The sequence below is a fragment of the Suncus etruscus genome, chromosome 16, assembly GCF_024139225.1.
Source record: "Suncus etruscus isolate mSunEtr1 chromosome 16, mSunEtr1.pri.cur, whole genome shotgun sequence".
NCBI classification, from domain to species: Eukaryota; Metazoa; Chordata; class Mammalia; order Eulipotyphla; family Soricidae; genus Suncus; species Suncus etruscus.
Window position 1 is genome coordinate 6,162,704 of NC_064863.1, and position 22,725 is coordinate 6,185,428.

General features: G+C 46.3%; 1 protein-coding gene across 1 annotated transcript in view; it reads right to left on the minus strand.

Annotated features, from left to right (window-relative positions):
- Window positions 1–20,701, minus strand: part of LOC126032082 (solute carrier family 12 member 6) — a 155,595-nt gene extending 134,894 nt beyond the window's left edge. Inside the window, exon 1 of the mRNA XM_049789788.1 lies at window positions 20,428–20,701. Within this exon, the coding sequence (XP_049645745.1) occupies window positions 20,428–20,698 (271 nt within the window). The 5' untranslated portion in view covers window positions 20,699–20,701. The remainder of the gene's footprint in view (window positions 1–20,427) is intronic.
- Window positions 20,702–22,725: the final 2,024 nt, after the last annotated feature.

A 22,725-nucleotide genomic window follows, 5' to 3' on the forward strand; every position in this document is an offset into this window, starting at 1 on the left:
AAGGCATTGAAATTTAGAACACTTCAAGTAAGTAACTGCTCCAAAATCATGATCCTAGCCTCATGACCAGTTTATTCCTGTATAAAAAATAAAATGATTTTAGATTTTTCTCATATACATTTCTCTTTTCCACTAATTAAGCCTACAAGAAAGATAACTTGAAAAATATATTACATTGTGCACTTATCAAACAACATTCACTCATTCAACTGGATACTTTGAGTTGTCATGGGAAATGCCAAATAAAAAGTTTATTAAATCTAAATTACATTCTATCTGTCACTTTGTCCTGTTCAAAGCAATTACTACGGAAGAAACGGACGTCAATTTGAAGCTATTTACTATTAAAATGTTAGTTTTCAAGGTCAGAGTGATAGCACAGTGGTAGGACATCTGCCTTGCACAGGCCAACCCAGGACGAACCTGGTTCGATCCCCTGCGTCCCATATAGCCCCCCAAACCAGGAGCGATTTCTTTTTTTGGGGGGGCACACCCAGTGATGCTCAGGGGTTACTCCTGGCTATGTACTCAGAAATTGCTCCTGGCTTGGGGAAACCGTATGGGACACCATGGGATTGAACCAGGGTCCGTCCTAGGCTAGCACAGGCAAGGCAGACACCTTACCCCTTGTGCCATCGAGGGATTTTTGAGTGCATAGCCAGGAGTAACCACCTCTGAGCATCACTGGTGTGGCCCACCCCCCCCAAAAAAAAAACCCTTTAGTTTTCTAGGTGATTGTTAATTAAAACACTTAAACAGACCTAATCTGAGTAAAGTAGAAAGCCTTAACATATGGGAGTAGTGAAGATGAAATAAAATGATGAAGAGCGATAGCCCGGCAGGTAGGGCATTTAACAGGAGTGATTTCTGAACCCATAGCCAAGAGTAAGGCCTGAGTGCTGCCAGGTGTACCCCAAAACTAATAATAGCAACAACAACAACACCACAATACAAAAAAGTAAAATATAAAACTAAAAAAAGGATTAAAATCTAAAGGCAGCAAATAAACATAACTACGAAATGCAGCTTCAAATATACACAATCCTGACACAGATAAAGTCAGGATAGTTATAAGGTTCAAGTTCAAAGCAGGTTGTATCGTTTTCAACTTGATCACTAAAATGAAAATAATCTGTCCTAAGAATTTTCAAAAAATTTTTAAGAACTCTCTTAAGGAGTCAAAAGGAAAGAAGTGTTTTTAATAGTCCTTATCTTTCATTTTGAGTCTTAAAAATTCATGAACTCTGATAAGGAGTAAGACAGCCAGGTGGCGCTGGAGGTAAGGTGTCTGCCTTGCAAGCGCTAGCCAAGGAAGGACCGCGGTTCGATCCCCCGGCGTCCCATATGGTCCCCCCAAGCCAGGGGCGACTTCTGAGCACATAGCCAGGAGTAACCCCTGAGCGTCAAACGGGTGTGGCCCAAAAAAAAAAAAAAAAAAAAAAAAAAGTAGCACAAAAAGGAGTAAGACAGCAACAGCATGTTTACTGGGAAGTCAGAATCATGCTAAGAAAAGAAAATTTGAAAGATTATTTTATTCCCTTCACATAACAGAGAAATTTTTAACAATTAATGAAAGGGAGCCGGAAAGATAGTATAGCCAGTACAGCATTTGCCTTGCATGTAGCTGACCTGGATTCGATCCCCAACATCCCATCAAGTCCCCAGAGCCTGCCAGGAACTAGGGAAGAGACAGGAGCAACCAACCCTCGGAGCATCGCCAGGTGTGGCCAAAAACAAAACTTTTTTTTTTAATGGCTTCAAACTATTACTGTACTTAACACCTTAACATTACAAAGATTTGTTTGGTTTTTTTTTGGGTGGGGGGGTCACACCCGGCAGCGCTCAGGGGTTCCTCCTGGCTCTATACTCTGAAATCGCTCCTGGCAGGCACAGGAGACCGGGATGCCAGGATTCGAACCACCGTCCTTCTGCATGCAAGGCAAACGCACTACCTCCATGCCACCTCTCTGGCCCCAACATTACAAAGATTTTTACTGCATGTTTAAAAAGTAAAAACTAGGCCCGGAGAGATAGCATAGCTGTGTTTGCCTTGCAAGCAGCCGATCCAGGACCAAAGGTGGTTGGTTCGAATCCCGGTGTCCCATATGGTTCCCCTGTGCCTGCCAGGAGCTATTTCTGAGCAGACAGCCAGGAGTAACCCCTGAGCACCACCGGGTGTGGCCCAAAAACCAAAAAAAAAAAAAAAAAAAAGTAAAAACTAGGGGTCAGAGAAATAGTATGGAGGTAGGGTGTTTGCCTCGCATACAGAAGGACTGTGGTTTGAATACCAGCATCCCATATGGTCCCCCGTACCTGCCAGGAACGATTTCTGAGTGTAGAGCCAAGAGGAACCCCTGAGCACTGCCGGGTGTGGACCCCCCCCCCCAAAAAAAAAAAAAAAAAAACTAGGGACCGGAAGCGGTAGGGCGTTTGCCTTGCACACGGCTGACCTAGGACTGACCGTGGTTAGATTCCCTGGTCTCCCATATGGGCCCCCAAGCCAGGAGCGATTTCTGAGCGCAGAGCCAGGAGTAAACCCCTGAGCATCATTGGGTGTGGCCCAAAATAAAAAAAGTAAAAACTACTATAGCCCTAACAAGTATTACTGTTACCTTTTAGAGAAACAGGGATCATCACTATTCATATCACATTATGAGTGGTAATAAACTCATCAGATGAATTAAACCTGAAGCTATGATAAGCTATGATAATCATCTACTGTACTTTTGTTTATTAAAACTTCTTAGATCAGGGCAGGAGAGATAGCACAGCGACAGGGTGTTTGCCTTGCACACAGCCGATCCAGGACAATGGTTCAAATCCCGGCATCCCATATGGTCCCCCGTGCCTGCCAGGAGTGGCCCCTGAGTGCTGACTGGTGTGACCCAAAAACAAAATGAAACAAAAAACAAACAATAAAAAAAAACCCACCTTCTTAGATCAGGGTCAGAGAGATGTTTCAGTAGGCTGAGTACATGCCTTATATGGAGGTCCAGATTTCATCTACAAAGTCCCCAAAAATACCTCACAGAAGAGTTAGGAGGCCTCAGTACTGCTTGGGTGTGGGTCCAAAATCAAGGGGGGGGGGGTCTTATATAACTTGCTATTGAAATGTTTAACTGGTAAACTGAGGCAAAATACTGAGTAACTAGAGTCAAGAGTACAAAGTCCATGGTACAAAACTAATGACTCACATCCCCTTTTCACGCACTTTGACAAATGTAATTCAAACTATCTAAGCAAAAGGAGAGTCCTAAATCCAGACAAAATGACGTCTACTGTACCTTTCTTTCTTTTTGCTTGAAAACCTGTTTCATACATTGCTAGGATTCAATTTCACAGACAGGCAGAGAACACAGAATTCATTGTTGGGAAAAACAAACCAGAGTATAAAGAACGAAAAGTTATCAGGTACACGAGGGAACCAAATAGTTGATTACAAGTACTTCAACCATAATACTTTTCCCCTTTTATTGCCATCATTTTTCAAAATTAGTATCTGTAAGTTAAGCACCATGATTACAAACTTGTCATAATTTTACTACTTCAGTTACCATCTCCTGAAAAGCGCACACACACACAGTTCTCCAAAGCTCTCCAACTGAGGACTCACCTGTTTCATTTGAACGCAGATCAAAGGTTTTTATTTCTGCTAAACCAACCTCTTCCTCTTGGGAGGCCGAAGATTCGGCCCCTTCCACTTTATCCTCTACCTTCGTCACGGTAAAGTGTGGCATTTTCTTTCGAAATACTCAACTCAGCCTTTATTTTAACTTCTGCTGAATTTCCCTGCCTGCTTGCTTTCCTAGCTGTGTCTCCTTCAGGCTGAACACAGCCTACAGAGGCTGAGAATCGGGAAGTACTTTCAACTCACGTGACCTACAACCCTCAAGGAGTGGAATGCTGGAAGACACGCCTCCTTCCACAGCGTGTTTATCATTCACTTAAAAAGGTTAAGCACCCCACCCTTACTTTATTGTTATTGAGCTCAAGAATCCCTAGAACCGTTTAGGCTGTTTTCCCAGAATTGCCAAAGCTGAAATGTGGGCAAATTCACCGATGCTGGCCATTGTTCGCTCACTGACTTGTATCTTTTACTTCAAGTTTTGTCATCCTTACACACATGAAGATTTCAACCTCTGCCCTCTTATTTCACAAAAGAAAGAAAATCAAGGAACAATCCACTTTTCTTAAATACAAGACCTCTACATTAATTTAGAAAATAAAATAGCAGCTTGTAAATAGCAACTTGAAAACTCTTTGCTTTATTTCAAACTTGTGGGAATAGTCTTAAAAATCAGTAATTCTTAACTGATTGATTCCTCTTTGACTTAGAATTGACTATGCTTACATAATTCACACAAAGCATAGTTCTAGATTTGTAATAGTGAATAAAAGGAGAGATGTTAGCTTTCCAAAATCCAAGTTTGTTTAACAGAGCAAAGTATTTTTTAAGGTATGAGTTGTTATTTTTGTACTGCAGGGAGCGTAACTACTGTATTTTAAAGGAAAAATATCAAAACAAGCCTTCTAGTTAAGAAGCCTATGATTCCTTCAGTATACACAGCAAATAACATACTTTCCTCTAATACATTTTATCTGACAACTGTATTAAGTTCTCCACTGACGATTTTAGGTAGAGCAATGAGGCCTTCCCCGGGCACTCAAGACAAGGGCGAGGTCAGTCAAGTGAGCCCAGCGCTGACCTCCAAGTAAAGGAAGAGCTTTCTTAGTAACACCTGACAAGACTGTTAATTTAACAAAGGAACTGGTGGTTTGTTATTCCCACTTATCGATTCAAATATTGTAAAAACCACTCCTAAAGGAGTCAATAGCTTCCGTGCAGAGTATAGAAGCTTTACATTATGACCTTAATCAACAGTCACAAAAAGAGAATCATGAGGCTAAGGAACTTGCTTTAGGGCTGGAGAGAGCACAGCGGTAGGATGTTTGTTTGCCTGGCACAAAACCGACCCAGGATGGCTGGTGGTTCTATTGCGGCCATCCTGTATGGTCCCCCAAGCCTGCCAGAAGTGATTTCTGAGTGCAGAGTCAGGAGTAACCTGAGTGGCACTGGGTGTGGTCCAAGTCCCCTCCCCACAAAAAGTTAACTTGCTTTAAATTACAGAATATGAAAATAGTGAAATCCAACTTTAAGCCCTGTAATACTTTTATGGTAGGCAACATAAGAGTTTCATAGAAGGAAAACACACAGAAACTCATCTTTATTGAATTCATCAGTTCCACTGCAGAAAACTGGTTTGTAATTCTGGTGGTACACTGGAATCATTCGAGGGACGATTTTTCTTTTAAATATAATTACTTTATTTAAGTACTGTGGTTACATAATTGTTCATGGTTGAGTTTCAGTCACAGAATGTACACCACCCTTCACCAGTACACACTTCCCATCACCAATGTTCCCCATTTACCTGCCACCCACACTCCCCTGGAAAGATTTAAAAATACTATTGCCTGGGTCAGACTGATAACACAGTTTGCCTTGCACAAAGCTTTTCCCGACAGACCCCAATTAGATCCCCAGCATCCCATATGGTCCCCCAGCCTGCCAGGAGAGATTTCTGAGTGCAGAGCCTGGAGTAACTCAAGTGCTGCTGGGTGTGGCCCAAAAACCAACAAATGAAACAAAAACACAAAAACTGTTGCCTGAGTTTCATCCCAGCCTCTTATTTGCCATATTTTTCTCTCTATAAGATGCACTTGACATAAGACGCACATAAGTTTTAGATGAGGAAAACAAGAAAAAAAAATCTAAAGCAAATGGTGCAATGCAAAACGCATTAGGAGACAGCAGCTGCGAACAAACCAGCCTGGGAGGTCGAAGTATATTTACAATACTCGATCCATAGCTAAACACATTTACCTAATGCTTATTTTTACAACAGAAAATAAAAAACAGGAGCCGGAGCAGTGGCACAGTGGTAAGGCATCTATGCCTTGCCCACGCTAGCGTAGGACAGACTTCGGTTTGATCCCCCAGCATCCCACATGGTTCTCCAAGCCAGGAGCTGAGCTACATAGCCAGAAGTAACTCCTGAGAGTCACTGGGTGCTGCCCCCCACCAAACAAAAAACATTTTTTTAAATACTTTCTCGTTAATATATAAAAAAAAGAAAGTCGCAGCAGAGATCAACTAGTTTTAATCGAAAACTCTCTATGAGATGGTGAAAGTGCCTTAACCCAATTGCTCCTCCTATGTGGGAGGTCTGCTCAATAAAGGGGGCGTCACACTACGGACGTCAAGTGGTTAGTATCTGCTCTCCTTCCCTGCACGCAGGCTTCAGCTCCAGGAGACATTTGCTCTATAAGACGCACAAACATTTCCCCCTTTCTTTCTTGGGGTGTGTGTGCATCTATGGTACAAAAAATATGGTAATTGCTCTGGAGTAGTCGGTCAACAAGTCTTTTAAAACTCCCCACAGATGGTTCTAAAGTGGGACTATTGTTGAAAGAGAGAACATTTTATCACCTAACAAGTCTTGGAAAGAAATAGGTGTTCGATGTTTCGTTGGTTGTTTTTACTATTTACAACTGAGGGGTCGGAGAGATAGGATAGCAGGGTAGAGAGTTTGCCTTGTACTTGGCCAACCCAGGTTTAATCACCCCAGCATCATAGATGATTGCTTGAGCACACACACATTGGAGTAATAACTGAGCAGAGAGCCAGAAGCATTGCCCGTTGAAGCCCCAAACAAAACAAACATACTACTCGACTTATTAATGCAAAAAAATCTAAATTAAGAACTAAAGAGGTAGTACAGGAGATAATATATCCCAGCTACCACACAGGGACCCTCCCTAACACCTCTAGGGTCTCTCTTCATAGTCAGAAATAGCCCTTAAGCAGCTCGGTAAGTAGCCAAGACTCCACATATTCCGAGAAAAAACAATGGCCAAATGTCAAATATGTCAATATTATATTTAGATTTCAAATGTGATAATGATTTAATACATTAATTATTTCAATAGTACATTGCCTTTGATACTTACTTTCTAGGGGTTTAACCAGAGGCTAGCCTCTGGTTAAAGACAGAAAAGTGAACGTTGTTCATGAATGAGTTTTGTATCTCAGGGTGATTCAACTAAGGAAGTTATTTGGGGACCAGAATGATAGTGCAGTGGTAGGGCATTTGCCTTGCACATGGCCGACCCGGGACAGACCCAGGTTCAATCCCAGCATCCCATATGGTCCCCTAAGCTTGCCAGGAGTGATTGCTGAGCGCAGAACCAGGAGTAAATTCCTGAGCACCACAGAGTATGGCCCAAAACAAAAAAATGTTGACAAACCTATATGAATCTAAGCCTAGAAACATGCTTTCTTGTCACCTCTCTTAAGTCCTCAAATAAGTAGGAAGATAACAAATTCCTGTTAATCTACAATAGGAGTAATTCATTTACGAATTTCATGCTTTGGTTCCTAGAAGTCAGCAATTTAAAAAGTTAACTCCTAATGTGGACTGAGCAAGGGCAGAAAAAAAAATCAAAAGGAAAGTTAAAAGTGCTATTGAAAAAGTTGAGGAAAAACTGATGGAAGCAAGGTGTGCAAGTGGTTAAGAGAAAGTGGGATTCAAAAAAAAAATAAAAATAAAAAGGGCCCGGAGAGATAGCACAGCGGCGTTTGCCTTGCAAGCAGCCGATCCAGGACCAAAGGTGGTTGGTTCCAATCCCGGCGTCCCATAGGGTCCCCCGTGCCTGCCAGGAGCTATTTCTGAGCAGACAGCCAGGAGGAACCCCTGAGCACCACCAGGTATGGCCCAAAAACCAAAAAAAAAAAAAAAAAAAAGAGAGAGAGAGAACGTGGGATGTAAATAACAGCTATTTATGGGGCCAGAGTAATAGCAAAGCAGGAAAGCACAGCAGGTAGGGCATTTGCCATGCATGAAGCCAACCCGCGTTTTATCCCTGGCATCCCATATGGTCCTCTGAGCCGACCAGGAATAATCCCTGAGTCCCGCAAGGTGTTGCCCAAAACAAAAACAAACAAAAAGGCTATTTACAGTGCAAGAATGAAATAATACTACACAAAGAACATATATTGAGAATATAGAACAAAAGGAATGTTCCTATATTGTTCAGATATAAACTGGTATCACCTGTTAGCCCTCCCCCAACTTCCGCCTAGCTCACCTGGAAGGGAGGGCTCTGTGGTGGCTAATAAAGGGGTTGCCTGAGGGGTCATAAGAGGGATTCAGCAGAGGAAGCCTGAGGAGGAGGTGGCAGGATGGAGAGAGGTAGAGATGCAGGGCAGCTGGAGAGGGGCTGCTTAAATGGTTAGCTTAGTAGTCATGTAAGATACACGTATGGTGGTGAGGGCCTTAAGAAAAGCTTCGTGTCTGATGTCTACTGACTGGCTGTGAGTCATTTCCTCATCACTACCCTGAACCCGCAGACTCGCTGGCTGGAAGGGGTTGCAGGCTCCGGGCTGGATGAGAAAGACCTCACCACCCATCCACCATCATCCAGCACCATCTAGGACTATTATTAATTTAATTATTACTTCATAACCGTTTAAAAAATGGTTTTTTTGAAAAAGGTTTGAAAAAGGGTCTTTTTACTTTGGGGTTTTTTGGGGGTCACACTCGAGTTACTCCTGGCTCTGCACTCAGAAATCGCTCCTGGCAGGCTCGGGGGACAATACGGGATGCCGGGAATCGAACCACACTCTGTCCTAGTTTGCCTTGCATGAGGCTGACTCAAGACAGACCTGAGTTCGATTCCCAGCAACCCATATGGTCCCCTGAGCCTCGAGCCCGCCAGGAGAGATTTCTGAGCTCAGAGCCAGGAGTAACCCCTGAGCACTGCCAGGTGTGGCCCAAAACCCAAAAACAAAACAAAACAAAAGAATACTAAAATAACAGTATCTGAAACCCTGGAAAACCCCTGGCATATACACAGATATATGTATGAATAAGCTATTAGTCATACAAATAATTACTATTTGAGCAATTCAAAAGGGATTAGTGGGGAAAGAAGTACAGAGAGTGTAAGGAACTTGCTTAGCATGCAGCAAACCCAGGTGCAATCCCCCAGTACCAGATAGTCATCCCATTCTTTCTCCACACCATGACCCCCGAGGTCATTCTGAGCCCAGAGCCTAGAATCACAATGTATAACCCAAACACCACCAACCTCTATCCTTACAAAGAAACAAACTTACTGCGGTCAGAGAGACAGTAGTGTAATAAAATGTTTGTCCTGCACTCAGTTAACCCAGATTCCATCCCAGGTACCCCATATACAGTCCCTTGAGCCTTACCACATGTGATCCCTGACCTCTGCGGGGTGTGGCCCAAACTCAAACAAAATAAAATGAAATGGGAATACTGAAGGATGCAACTTAGATAAATCTCAAAAGTCATCCAAAGTGAAAGAAGCCTTTAAATAAAAAAAGGTGCAACTGGGACCACAGAGAAAGATTTTGGGGTTAGACAATTTAGTATGCCTGGAGCCTGTAGTTGGTCTTATACAAGATGCTTCATGGGTTAAGGTCTCCCTGTTTTTAGGCCAAAGTCTTTTCCTTTCTATTTTCTCCATATTTTGCTAAGCCTCTGCAAAGGAAAAAAAAAAAAAAAACGTCTGACCCAGGATGAACCCAGGTTCAATCCCCAGCATCTCATAGGCCTCCCTGAGCCTGACAGATACGATTTCTGAGCAGAGCCAGGAGTAACCTGAGCGCCACCATGGCTGCCCAAATGAAAACAAACCAACAAACCAACAAACCACCAACCACCACACACACCCTTTTGTTTTTTCATTGTATTTTAATCTCTTATCTTTTAAATTGGAGTTCCTTTTTCACAGAACCCTGGGAAATGGATTACTTTTTTTTGTTTGTTTTGTTTTGGGGCCACACCCGGCAGTGCTCAGGGGTTACTCCTGACTATATGCTCAGAAATAGCTCCTGGCATGCACAGGGGACCATATGGGACTCCGGGATTCAAACCAACCACCTTAGGTCCTGGATCGGCTGCTTGCAAGGCAAACGCCGCTGTGCTATCTCTCGGCCCGGGAAATAGATTACTTTATTTACCACCTATTCCTGCATGTTTCTATAAAACTAAGAGGAAGAAAGAAATAAAGACCAGGAGCCAGGAATGAAGTGGTCTCAGATGCATTGGCAGGAAATAAATAAGGACAGAACTAACTATCCAAGACCAAGTCAACAATAATAGAATCAAGGGATCTATATTTAACAATCTAAACTCAAAAGGCCTGTTACACTGGCAGGCCAGGAGGTAAAGGGTGGTGGTACAGGATGAATCCTGGGGCCATTAGTGCAGGGAGGTTGACCTGGTGGTGGAAGGGTCCTCCCTGACTCATTTTATATCTGAAATTCAACTAAGGACTCTCTAGATCACAATTCTTTCAATAAATAAAATAAGAATTAAAAAAAAGTGGGGCCAGAGAGACAGCATAGAGGTAATGCGTTTGCCTTCCATGCAGAAGGATGGTGGTTCAAATCCCAGCATCCCATATGGTCCCCTGAGCCTGCCAGGAGCTACTTCTGAGCGTAGAGCCAGGAGTAACCACTCAGCGCCACCGGGTTTGACCCAAAAACCCTCCCCCAAAAAAGTTCATATTACATAAATCTACTGACAGGTTTTTGAATAGGCAAAAATGAATCTATCACTGGGTTTTGCAGTGTACTCCGTCCTCACGAGTGACCCGGGGTATGGGTAGTGCTCATATAAATGATCATGGGTAGTGATCATATAAGGGTGCTGGGGATAAACAATACCTTACCCAGGTGGGGGTCAACAATGGGGGGGGGAAACAAACAAAAAAACCCTACCTTACCCCAGTCCACTCACAGGTTTTATAGTTTCTTTCAAAATTATATTTATTGACATAAAATCAGTTTTCAGGAGTGTGCAAGTTTTGGTGGAGGAGAGAGAGAGAGGAGACAGACGGCAGACAGATAGTATAGGAAAGGTGGAAAGGTATTTGTCTTGCATGAGGTCAGTCCTGCCTGGTTCTATTCAGGGCATCATCTTTGATCCTCCTGAGCATAAAGCTAGGAGTAAGCCCTTAGCACAGAAAGGTGTGGCCCAAATTCTTCCCACTTCCCCTCCAAACTTATGTTTTAAGAATGCATAAAAAAGGGGCCGGGTAGGTGGCGCTGGAGGTAAGGTGTCTGCCTTGCAAGCGCTAGCCAAGGAAGGACCGCGGTTCGATCCCCCGGCGTCCCATAGGGTCCCCCCAAGCCAGGGGCGATTTCTGAGCACATAGCCAGGAGTAACCCCTGAGCGTCAAACGGGTGTGGCCCAAAAACCAAAAAAAAAAAAAAAAGAATGCATAAAAAAAAAAAGAAAATGTTATCGTCATACCATTCCACTGTGCTATCTCTCTGGCCCCAGCTCTGTTTTTTTTTTTTTTTTTTTTTTTTGGGTTTTTGGTTTTTGGGTCACACCCGGCATTGCTCAGGGGTTATTCCTGGCTGTCTGCTCAGAAATAGCTCATGGCAGGCACGGGGGACCATATGGGACACCGGGATTCGAACCAACCACCTTTGGTCCTGGATCGACCGCTTGCAAGGCAAACACCACTGTGCTATCTCTCCGGGCCCCACAGCTCTGTTTTTTTTTTTTTTTTTTTTTTTTTGGTTTTTGGGCCACACCCGGTAACGCTCAGGGGTTACTCCTGGCTATGTGCTCAGAAGTTGCTCCTGGCTTGGGGGACCATATGGGACACCGGGGGATCGAACCGCGGTCCGTCCAAGACTAGCACAGGCAAGGCAGGCACCTTACCTTTAGCGCCACCGCCCGGCCCCACAGCTCTGTTTTTTAAAGTAGCAGTCTTTTCTAGTGGTTTGGGCCAGAAAGCTTGGTGTCAGTGGTCGCAGACTGGTGAGGAGGGAAGAATGGACACAAAACACTAGAAGTAGAATGCTTGTCTCGAGTACAGGGAGGGGGTGGGGGAGGAGGGAGGTGAGGGACACTGGTGGTGGGACAGTTGCATGGTGAAGGTGTGTGTTCTTTTAATGAGTGAAACCCAACTACAAACATGTTTGTAATCATGATGCTTGAAATAAAGATATTAAAAAACACAAAAATATATGTACACTTATATTCATTTTAAGTAAGCATATTTCAAAGAATCAAAATTCGGAGACAATCCAAGGACACAATTATGATGAACAAATTTTTAAAAAGGTATACACTACATTGTATTATTGATCAGCTATTAGGGAAAGAAGTATTGAATGATCTTATTGCTCTGTGATATAAAGAAACAAGGCAAGAGAACAGAGCAAATCCAAAGAAAATAAACTCTTAGGAGGGGGGCTGGAGCAACAGCTCAGCAGGGAGGGAGTTTGCCTTGCACATGGCAGACCCAGGTTTGATCCCCAGCATCCTCTATGATCCGCCAAGCCTGCCATGAGTGATTTCTGAGTGCAGAGCCAGGATAAGTGCCACTGGGTGTAGCCGAAAAACAAAGAAAGGAAGGGCAGAATTGATAGTACATGTAAACAGGGTGTTTGCCTTACATGGGGCCAATCCAAGTTTGATCCTTGGCAGCCCGTACAGTGCCTCAAGACCCGCCAGTAGTCATCTCTGAGAATAGAACCAAGAATAAATCCAGAGCACCATTTGGTATGGGGCCCCCCTCCAAAAAAAGGAAAGAAACTTTGGGGCCGGAGCAATAGTACAGGGGATAGGGTATTCGGGACCACACCCTCTGATGCTTATTTCCTATAATTCTTACTAGAGTATCTTACGCGTATTATTTCAGGAAGTATTCGTTGCATGGCAAAAGATTAAGACTCCGCAGGGAAGGGAAACCGGATTAGAGAAATAATTCGACAGGCTGAAGTGTATGGTAAGTATGCAGGAGTGAGTTCAAACCCTGACACTACATATGGTAAAGCATTCTTCGTGCATAACTAGAATGAAGCTAAGATCCTTTTTTTTTTTTTACTTTTTGGTTTTGGGGCCACCGGTTGTGTTCAGGTCTTACTCTTACCTTTGCACTCAGGGAATCATTCTTAGCAGGGACCATAAACAGTACTGAGGACCAAATCCAGGTCAGCTACATGCAAGGCAAGTGCCTTACCTGCAATACTATCTCTACAGCCTGAAAGAATCTTGATTTTAGGTTCCAACTGGTAGTCTCACAATTTGTAAGGGAACTTGACAAAATAAAAGAACTATAAACTTAAAAAACAACAACAACACCTTTTTTGGGGGCCATAACAAGCAAGCAGTGCTAATGGACAACTCCCCAGTGCTGGAGTGGAAAACCCCCCTCAGTAGTGCTGGGGATGAAACCAGGGTTTCCTGCATGTAAAACTTGAGTTTCAGTTTACTGAGCTACCTCTCCAGATATACAAAGCATGTATCTCCAGCGCTACGAGTACTCTGATAGCAGAAAAATAGCTCAGGAAGTTCAGGAAGCCAAGAATAGAATAAATTAAATCTAAAATAAATATTTAAAATCTCATCTGTGACACTCTTACTTCCCCCCCACTAATAATCGTGCAATGTAATGTGAGTATAAGGTATGAAAAGAAGCTTGAAAAATATTCTCTGAAGGAAGAAATGTAAGAGGCATGGGAGTTAAGTACAATCAGGATGTAGAAAAGAAAAAAAAACACCACCCACCCACAGAACTATAAAAGTATTAAAATAGCAAATACAGTGATAAAATTGAGCCCAGAAACAAATGTACATTCATATTACTGCTCTTGACATTTTTGCCAAAGGCACTCTGAAGCTGCTCTGTAGCTAAGGCACTTATGTCTCATAAAAACAAACGGTAAAGTAATAATATGGGGGCTGCAGATGTGATGCACGCAGTCAACCCAAGTTCAATCCCCAGCATCCCCTTGTGTCTCTTAGACTCACCAGGAGTGAGCCCTGAGTACAGACAAGTGTGGGCCCCAAGCAAACAAAAAATAAACAATAATGTGCTTTTTCAATGTTAGACACCATGATTTATACACTGTTAAGGATAGGGAATCAAGCATATAATGTTCAAATACCACATACTCCATCAGAATGTCGCCTCCCCAAAATAAAATTTGTTTGTTTTTGGGCCACATCCGGTGACACTCAGGGGTTACTCCTGGCTATGCACTCAGAAATCACTCCTGGCTTGGGGGACCATATGGGACGCCAGGGGATAGAACCGTGGTCCGTCCTAGGATAGTGCTGGCAAGGCAGACGCCTTACTGCTTGCACCACCGCTCCGGCCAAAATGATATTTTTTTTGGTCATACTCAGAGCTGCTCAGGGGTTACTCCTGGCTTTGCAACCAGAAGAATCCTGGAAGACTCCTGGAAAACTCGGGACCTTATGAGATGCAGGGGATTGATCTCAAGTCCGTTCTGGGTTGGTAGCATGCAAAGCAAATGCTCTACTAATGTGCTATCACTCTGGTCCCTCAATATTTCTAGGGGCCAGAGAGATAGCACAGCAATAGGGCATTTGTCTTGCATGCAGCCAACCTAGGATGGACAGTGATTCGAATCCCTGCATCCCATATGGTCCCCCGAGGCAGCCAGGAGCGATTTCTGAGTGCAGAGCACTGCCAGTGTGACCCCTCCCCCCAAAAAAAGATATATACATATATATATATATATATATATATATATTTCTAACCAGTTCTGTCTAGTGGTTTGAAAAATATATCAATAAGTGATAAGTCACACAAGAATACAAGAATTTGGTGGAGGAAGGGGTTGGGGAAGCAGCCTGGCAGTAGTCTGGTTCAAGGGAAACTTGAGTCTATACTCAAGTGATATGGTGCCAGGAACTAAATCCCTCCCATATACAAAGCATAGATTTAACTCCTGTAGGTTACCTTTCTCCCTGCAAAAGAGTTTTGTTCTTTTCTCTCTCTCTCTCTCTCTCTCTCTCTCTCTCTCTCTCTCTCTCTCTCTCTCTCTCTCTCTCTCTCTCTCTCTTTTCTTTCTCTTTCCTTCCTCTCTCTCTGTCTCTTTCACTCTCTTTCTTTTTTTGGTTTTTGGATCACACCTGCAGCATTCAGGGGTTCCTCAGAAATCTTGGGGGACCCTATGGGATGCCAGGATTCGAACCACCATCCTTCTGCATGCAAGGCAAGCGCCCTACCTCCATGCTACCTCTCTGGTCCCAGGAGTTTTGTTCTTAAGATAGCAAAAGAAAGCACATGTGCTCCCTGGGTCCATGAACATGGTTGGTCCTCCATGAGTATCTAACTGGCTTGTGTATTGGAGTTCTTTCCATCTTTGAGAACCCATATTCATATTCGTTCTCATTCTCATTTTCCCCCCTTTCCCTTTTTTACTTCCTCCCTGTCCTCCCTCCCTCCCTCTCTGTTTTTTTGGGGCCACACCCAGCACCACTTGCAATATGGGATGCCAGAGATCTGCCAGAGATTGACCTGTGAGGCAAATGCCCTACCCAGTGTGCTGTCGCTCTGTGCCCTGCCCCCATTCTCTCTTGAGCAAGTTAGTCTCCCTTTCTTTTTCTTTCTCTCCTTTCTCAGATTTTCCAAATAAAACCTGTTTTGTTTGTTTGTTTGTTTGTTTTTGTGGTTTTTGGGTCACACCCGGCAGTGCTCAGGGGTTATTCCTGGCTCCAGGCTCAGAAATTGCTCCTGGCAGGCACGGGGGACCATATGGGGCGCCGGGATTCGAACCGATGACCTCCTGCATGAAAGGCAAATGCCTTACCTCCATGCTATCTCTCCGGCCCCAACAAAACCTGTTTTACTTAATAAAAAAAAAAAAAAAAAGGCAAAAGAGGCCCACTAGAAAGCACAAAAAAATCCAGAAATAGGGGAAAGAACTAATGGCTGGACAAAATTTCCCTCTCTATCTGATACTGGAGCATAATTAAGGATTTAAAAAAGTGTCATGGGGCCGGAGCAATGGTGCAAGCGGCAGGACGTTTGTCTTGCACACGCTAACCTAGGATGGACCTTGGTTTGATCCCCCAGCGTCCCATATGGTCCCCCAAGCCAGGAGCAATTTCTGAGTGCATAGCCAGGAGTAATGCCTCAGCATCAGTGGATGTGGCTCAGAAAGCAAAAAAAAAAAAAAAAAAAGTGTCAGGATATTGCAAACCAGTGTCTAAAAGGGAAAAAAAAGAGAAAAAAAACATCTATCACAGAGGCAGATAGTAAGGAGGGTGGGAGGGAAACTGGGGATATTGGTGGTGGGAAATTTGCACTGGTGAAGAGGTTGTACATTATATGACTAAAACTCAACCATGAACAACTTTGTAACTGTGAAAAAGAAAACAACTGTATTATGAACTTTATGTTTAAAGTAATTTTGGCGCTAAAGGTAAGGTGCCTGCCTTACCTGCACTAGCCTAGGACGAACCGTGGTTCGATCCCCCGGCGTCCCATATGGTCCCCCAAGCCAGGAGCGACTTCTGAGCGCATAGCCAGGAGTAACCCCTGAGCGTCACCGGGTGTGGCCCAAAAAAACCAAAAAAAAAAAAAAAATTTGTAAGTAGCCCCTAATGTGCTCCAAACCAATGAAACAATGTATTAGGGGTTGTGTGTATGTGTGTGCATACACAAGAGTTCTATCACAAGAACAGCCCAAGCTTCAACTTATGTACTACAAAACAAATACTGATTTCATAGACACATTTTCCCAGTTTTACCCTTAATAGTATTGTTTATACTATTCTAGACTATAAAGAATACTCATAGGAAAGAAAAACAACCACCTGGACAAAATACTGCTCAGCAATGTTAACATTACTGAAATGCATCCACTTTTTTTTTTTTTTTTGGACACACCTAGCAGCGGCGCGTAGAAGTTACTCCTGGCAGGCTCAGGGGACCATATGTGAATGTCAGGAATTGAACCTGGGTCCATCCAAAGTTGGCTGCATGTAAGGCAAATGCCCTACTGCTGTACTATATTGCTCCAGCCCCTGAATCCACTTTTTTTTGTTTTTGTTTATGGGCCACACCCAGTGACGCTCAGGGGTTACTCCTGGCTCTGCACTCAGAAATTGCTCAGAAACAGCTTGTGCCACCACTCCGGGCTGAATCCACGTTTTAAAAAAAAAACAAAATAAAGGGGCCAGAATGATAGTACAGCATTTACAGTGCACATAGCTGACCAGGGTTCGACCCGGAGGATCCCATATGGTTTCATGAGCCTGCCAGGAATAATTTCTGAGTGCAGTCAGGAATAACCCATTTGGGGCCAAAGCAATAGACTAAGGGGTTGGGAGTTTGCCTTGCATGCATCTGACCCGGGTTCAATCCTTGGCATCTCATAGGGTCCTCTGAGCCAGCCAGGTATAACCCCTGAGCACTGCTGGATGTGGTCCACGGCCCCTCAAAAAAAAAAAACAAAAAAAAAAAAAAAAAAAAAAGAATGAGGTGAGGGAAGGCCCACAGCATCGGCACAGGGGTGACCCCTAGTGGTGCTCAGGGGACCATGAGTTGTTAGAGACCAAATGTGTCTGCATAAAAGCACTAGGCTGTGCTCACTCAGCCCTTTGATCTATCTCTTGGGAAGTTTTTAAGATTAGCAGTCTCGGTGGTTTGGGGGAGAGGGAGGGTGTTACCACACTCCGTATTGCTCGGGGGTTATTCCTGGCTCTGTGCTCAGGAGTGACTCCTGGCAGTAGGAGACCAAATGAGATGTAGGGGACCATTCCAAGCAAGGTCAGCTGCATCTAAGAGGCAAGTGCCTTACCTCTAGTACTCTCTCTCTCTAGCCCCAGTCTTTAAGATTCTTAAGTATTCATTATCAGAGAGGTAGACTTTAGTTAAAATATAGCATAAGGGACCGGAATGACAATACAGTGAGTAGTTGCTCGCTTTGCATGCAGCTGACCTGAGTTCAATCTCTTGAGCCCACTAGGAGTGATTCTGGAGCACAGGGCCTAAAGTATCCCGAGGACCACCAGGTATGGCCCCAAAACAAAAATAAACAGAAGAATATAGTATAAAACTGGGAGCGAGGGGGGGCAGACTGGTGGCGCAAGAGGTAAGGTGTCTAATTCTGCCTTGCCTGTGCTTGCCTAGGACAGACCCTGGTTCAATTCCCCGGCGTCCCATATGGTCCCCCAAGCCAGGAGCAATTTCTGAGTGCATAGCCAGGAGTAACCCTGCGTCACTGGGTGTGGCCCCCAAACCAAAGAACAAGCAAACACACACACTGGTACATCGATAGGGTGTTTGCCTTGCACACCCAGAACCTGCCAGGAGCGACTTCTGAGTGCAAAGCCAGGAGTAACCTCTGAGCACTGCAGATGTGCCCCCTTCCCCCTAAAAAGAATATAGTATAAAACTAAATAAGGAAATACTTAAAAAAAAATTTTTTTTAAAGGATGTTATGGGAATCGGAGACAGTAGAGCAGGCAGGGTGTTTATCTTGACATAAACACCTGACCCAGGTTGGTCCACGGTGTCATATATCACCGGAGCACTGCTGGTTATCCCATCCCTTAACCCCAAACAACAAAACAAAAACTTTCAAGGGCGCCGATATAAATGATTTAGGAAGTAAGGGTCTCTGGTAGTAACTCTCACTCAGAACTGGCTAGTTAACTACTCCAAGCTACAAAGACCTAGTACAAAACTCAAAGTGAACACATCATGTGGAAAACAGAACCTCAAAACATCTTTAGAATGATCCCATTTTGCAGGCTCGCATACGGTATCTATCCAGCTTCAATTCAAATGAAATTCTGCTAAGCCGCTGCATCTGTAAGCACACTTTTCCAGTGCTGGAAATGAAACACAGGGCGGCACTCGGGAGAGGTGGGCAATTCACAAGTGAGCCACATCCCTGGCCAAAAAGTAATCCTTTTTGATTTGGGGACCACACCGAATGGAGGTCGGGGCCATTCCTGGCTTTGTGCTCCCCTGCGGTGGTGGTGGTGGTGGTGGTGGTGGTGGTGGTGGTGGTGGGAGAGTGCGAGGGATCACACTAGGCTTCCTGTGTGCAAAGCTTGAATTTCATCCTTTTGAGCTCTCTGGCAACGAAACTATAAATGTGTAAAGTATGTGTGTACGTGTGTGTGATACACGGGGCCAGAATGATGGTACAGCGGGCAGGCCATTCGCCTTGCACGTGGCCAGTCTGGGTTCGATTCCCGGCATTCTATATATAATCTCCGGAGCCTGCCAGGAATAACCCTAGTGCCACTGGGAGTGGCCTAAAATGTTGTGACAGACTAGCTGACATTTGTGTATGCAATCCAAGTGCCTAAGTTAAGAGATGCTCCTGAACCATTCTCAGGACTGATCTTAGAGAGCTGCTCTCCTAGTCCCAGAACTTAACTCTCCAGTGAATTTTGTTTTGTTTTTGGGTCACACCGGACCAGGGGTTCCTCCTGGCTGTACGGTCTGAAATGGCTCCTGGCAGGCTCGGGGGACTGTACGGGAAGCCGGGATTTCGAACGTCTGTCCTTCTGCATGCCTCCATGCGATCTCTCCGGATCCCTCCAGTAGATTTTACAATGCAGGATCGTGCTTAAAAGTGAAGACATTAAATGAGTGGAAAATCTCCCTTAACTTCACTTCCATGAAGAGAAACGATGTTTTCGATGTATGTCAACATTGCTATATCCATTTCTACGTGCCAAGTTGCTGACACGAAGTGTGCAGCCCCTCCTGGAGATACCTTGGGTCTTATTTCTGTTTGTTTTGTTTTGGGGTCACACTTGGCCGGGGGGTGGGGGGGGCTCCTCCTGGCTCCACGCTCAGAAATGGCCCCTGGCAGGCTCAAGGGGGGACGTCCTGGAGATACCTTGGGTCTTATTTCTGTTGGTTTTGTTTTGGGGTCACAGCTGGCCAGGGGTTTCCTCCTGGCAGGCTCAAGGGGGGACGTCCTGGAGATACCTTGGGCCTTATTTTTGTTTTGTTTTGTCTTGGGGTGACACCTGGCCAGGGGGGGCCTCCTGGCTCCACGCTCAGAAATGGCCCCTGGCAGGCTCAAGGGGGGACCGTCCTGGAGATACCTTGGGTCTCATTTCTGTTGGTTTTGTTTTGGGGTCACAGCTGGCCAGGGGTTTCCTCCTGGCAGGCTCAAGGGGGGACGTCCTGGAGATACCTTGGGCCTTATTTTTGTTTTGTTTTGTCTTGGGGTGACACCTGGCCAGGGGGGTCCTCCTGGCTCCACGCTCAGAAATGGCCCCTGGCAGGCTCAAGGGGGGACGTCCTGGAGATACCTTGGGTCTCATTTCTGTTGGTTTTGTTTTGGGGTCACAGCTGGCCAGGGGTTTCCTCCTGGCAGGCTCAAGGGGGGACGTCCTGGAGATACCTTGGGCCTCATTTCTGTTGGTTTTGTTTTGTCTTGGGGTGACAGCTGGCCAGGGGGGGCCTCCTGGGATGCCCCGACCTCCTGAGCTCGTGCGTGCGAGGCGGCCGCCTTCCCTGGCGCCAGGTCTCCGGCCTCGGGGAGTGTGTGTGTGGTGGGACGGAGGCGGCGCACTTGGCACTTACCGTCGGGCGCGTCCTGCGCGGCGGGGCCGGGGGCGGGGGCGCGCTCGGTGGGCTCGAGCGAGGTGGTGAGGCCCGACGTGTCGCTGGCGGGCTCGCTGCGGCTGGTGTCGGGCCCGCTGTCCCGCGAGCTGAAGCGCACGCGCGAGCTGGAGCGCGAGCTGGCGTCCAGGTCGGGGCTGGTGTCCGACAGGCCGGGCAGCTCGTCCATGCGCGTGGGCGTCACCATGAACCGCACCGACGCCATCTTGGACGCCGCCTCCGGGGGGTGCATGGCGCCCGTTCGGGGACGATCCCGCCGGCGACTCTGGGGACACGGAGCGGCCCCTCGACGGGACGGCAAGCCGGGCCCCGGGCGCCCTCAGACGGCCGCGGCTTCCCCCGAGCGCGGCGGCCACCCGCGGGGCGCAAGGCGAGGCAGCAGCCCCCCGACGGCGCCCGCGAGGCCGACACGAGGCTGCGGGGGGCCGCGGGGGCCGCGCCGGCGCATGCCGGGGCAGGAGCGCAGGACGAGCAGGCGCCGAGTCGCGTCCGTCCGCCGGGAGCCGCGCGGGGCCGGTCCGGCTTTCTCCTCAGCTCCCCGCGACCAGCGGCGCCTCAGGCCGGCGCGCACCGGCTGAAGCTCAGGCGAGCTGCGCGCGCAGCCCGCCGGTAACTGCTTCGCGGCCGCGGCGCGCCGACGTTGCGACGGCCGGCTGCCCTGACGTGACCCCACCGCCGCCGCCGCCGCCGCCCCCGCCCCCGGCCGGCTCGGCCCTCCTCCGAGGATAACGGGTCCGGGGAGGAAGCGCTCTCCGGCGCCCGGCGCCGCTCTGCGCCTGCGCCCGCCCGGAGGTCTCGCGAGACCGCGATCTGGAGCCCGGAGCATCCCGGGAGTTGTAGTTCCACGGCGCTGCGCGGTGACCAAGGGAACCCACGCTGGTTGTCATTCAGCACCACCCGCCTCTTTCTCTCACTGACTCACTGAGGTTCTTGGGGGGCGGACAGGCAATGATGTGGGCACTCTCTGGCTCTGCCTCTATCTCAAAGCCACCGCTCCTCTTTAGGGGCCATGCTCCAAGGTATCTGGCTCAGGCTGACTGACTCCCGGCTCTGTGTTCTACGATCACTGGTGTGGTTGTGCTGGGGAAGAGCATTATTTAGAGTTCTATCACTCGGATCCTCGCATGTCTGTCTCGCAGCCTTGCCCCATCTGTCTTCGCTAGAGCTGCTCAGAAATCATCGTTCGGGACAGGGAAGGAAAGAGCGAGCTCAAGGGCTGAGTGCCTGCTAGGCAATGCAGGAGGCCCTGCCTGGATTTGGGAGGTTTTGTTCTGTGTGTGTGGTTTGGGGGTCACACCCGGTGGTGCTCAAGGATTACTCCTGGCTCTGCTCAGAGGACCATCAGGATGCCAGGGATCAAACCCAGATCAGTCTGCCCCACGTTGGCCATGTGCAAAGCAAACGCCCTAAGGCTGTGCTATGGGCTCCTGCCCCAAGGCCCTGGATTTGGTGTCATTTATCACATGGTTGATTCCTTGATTACCTGGGGAGTTATGGTAATGATCCCAAGCAGACCATAAACTAAGGCTACATTACTACTTTTAAAGCCCTTTACAAATGTATCCCTGGAGCCAGAGCAATGGCATACCAGGAAGGGCATTTGTCTTGTACCACAGCCAAAATTCCCAGCAGCCCCGATGGTCCCCCAGCCTGCCACGAGTAAGTCCTGAGTACTTCCGGGTGTGGCCCCCAAAATAAATAAAATTAATAAAAATATGCTACCTTGGGGCTGGATGTACAGCAATCAGGGTGCTTGCCTTGCATGCATTCAATTGGGTTCAATCTCCATAGTTCCCCAGGCTCCTCCAGGAGGGATCCCTGAGTGCAGAGCCAGGAATAAGTAAGCAATGACAACAGGTGTGACCCCAGAACAAAACATCTATTATTACATATATATGTATATATTGTCTCTGTAGAGTGCCAAGATCTCACCCGAGCAAGGCAACCATGTTCTGCCACTAAGCCACCATCCCCAGCCCTAGAAAGCATCTTTCAGTCCTTAACACTGAGATACTTTCTCTTGACTCCATTCCCAGGTTTTCCTCAATTACTGTCAATCGGAATATTTTTGTTAGCACTTTTATAGTGTTGAATAAATTTTGATTCCGTCCATATTTTGTCAGAACCTTATTTCCTTAAGTTTTGATCAAGACATTTCAAGTCTGAGTTAATTTAACAGTCCTCCTTCTCCTCCACCACCACCACCACCACCAAATCTGAAAAACAATTTAACTGACAATAAAGCAGAATCATGCTAAT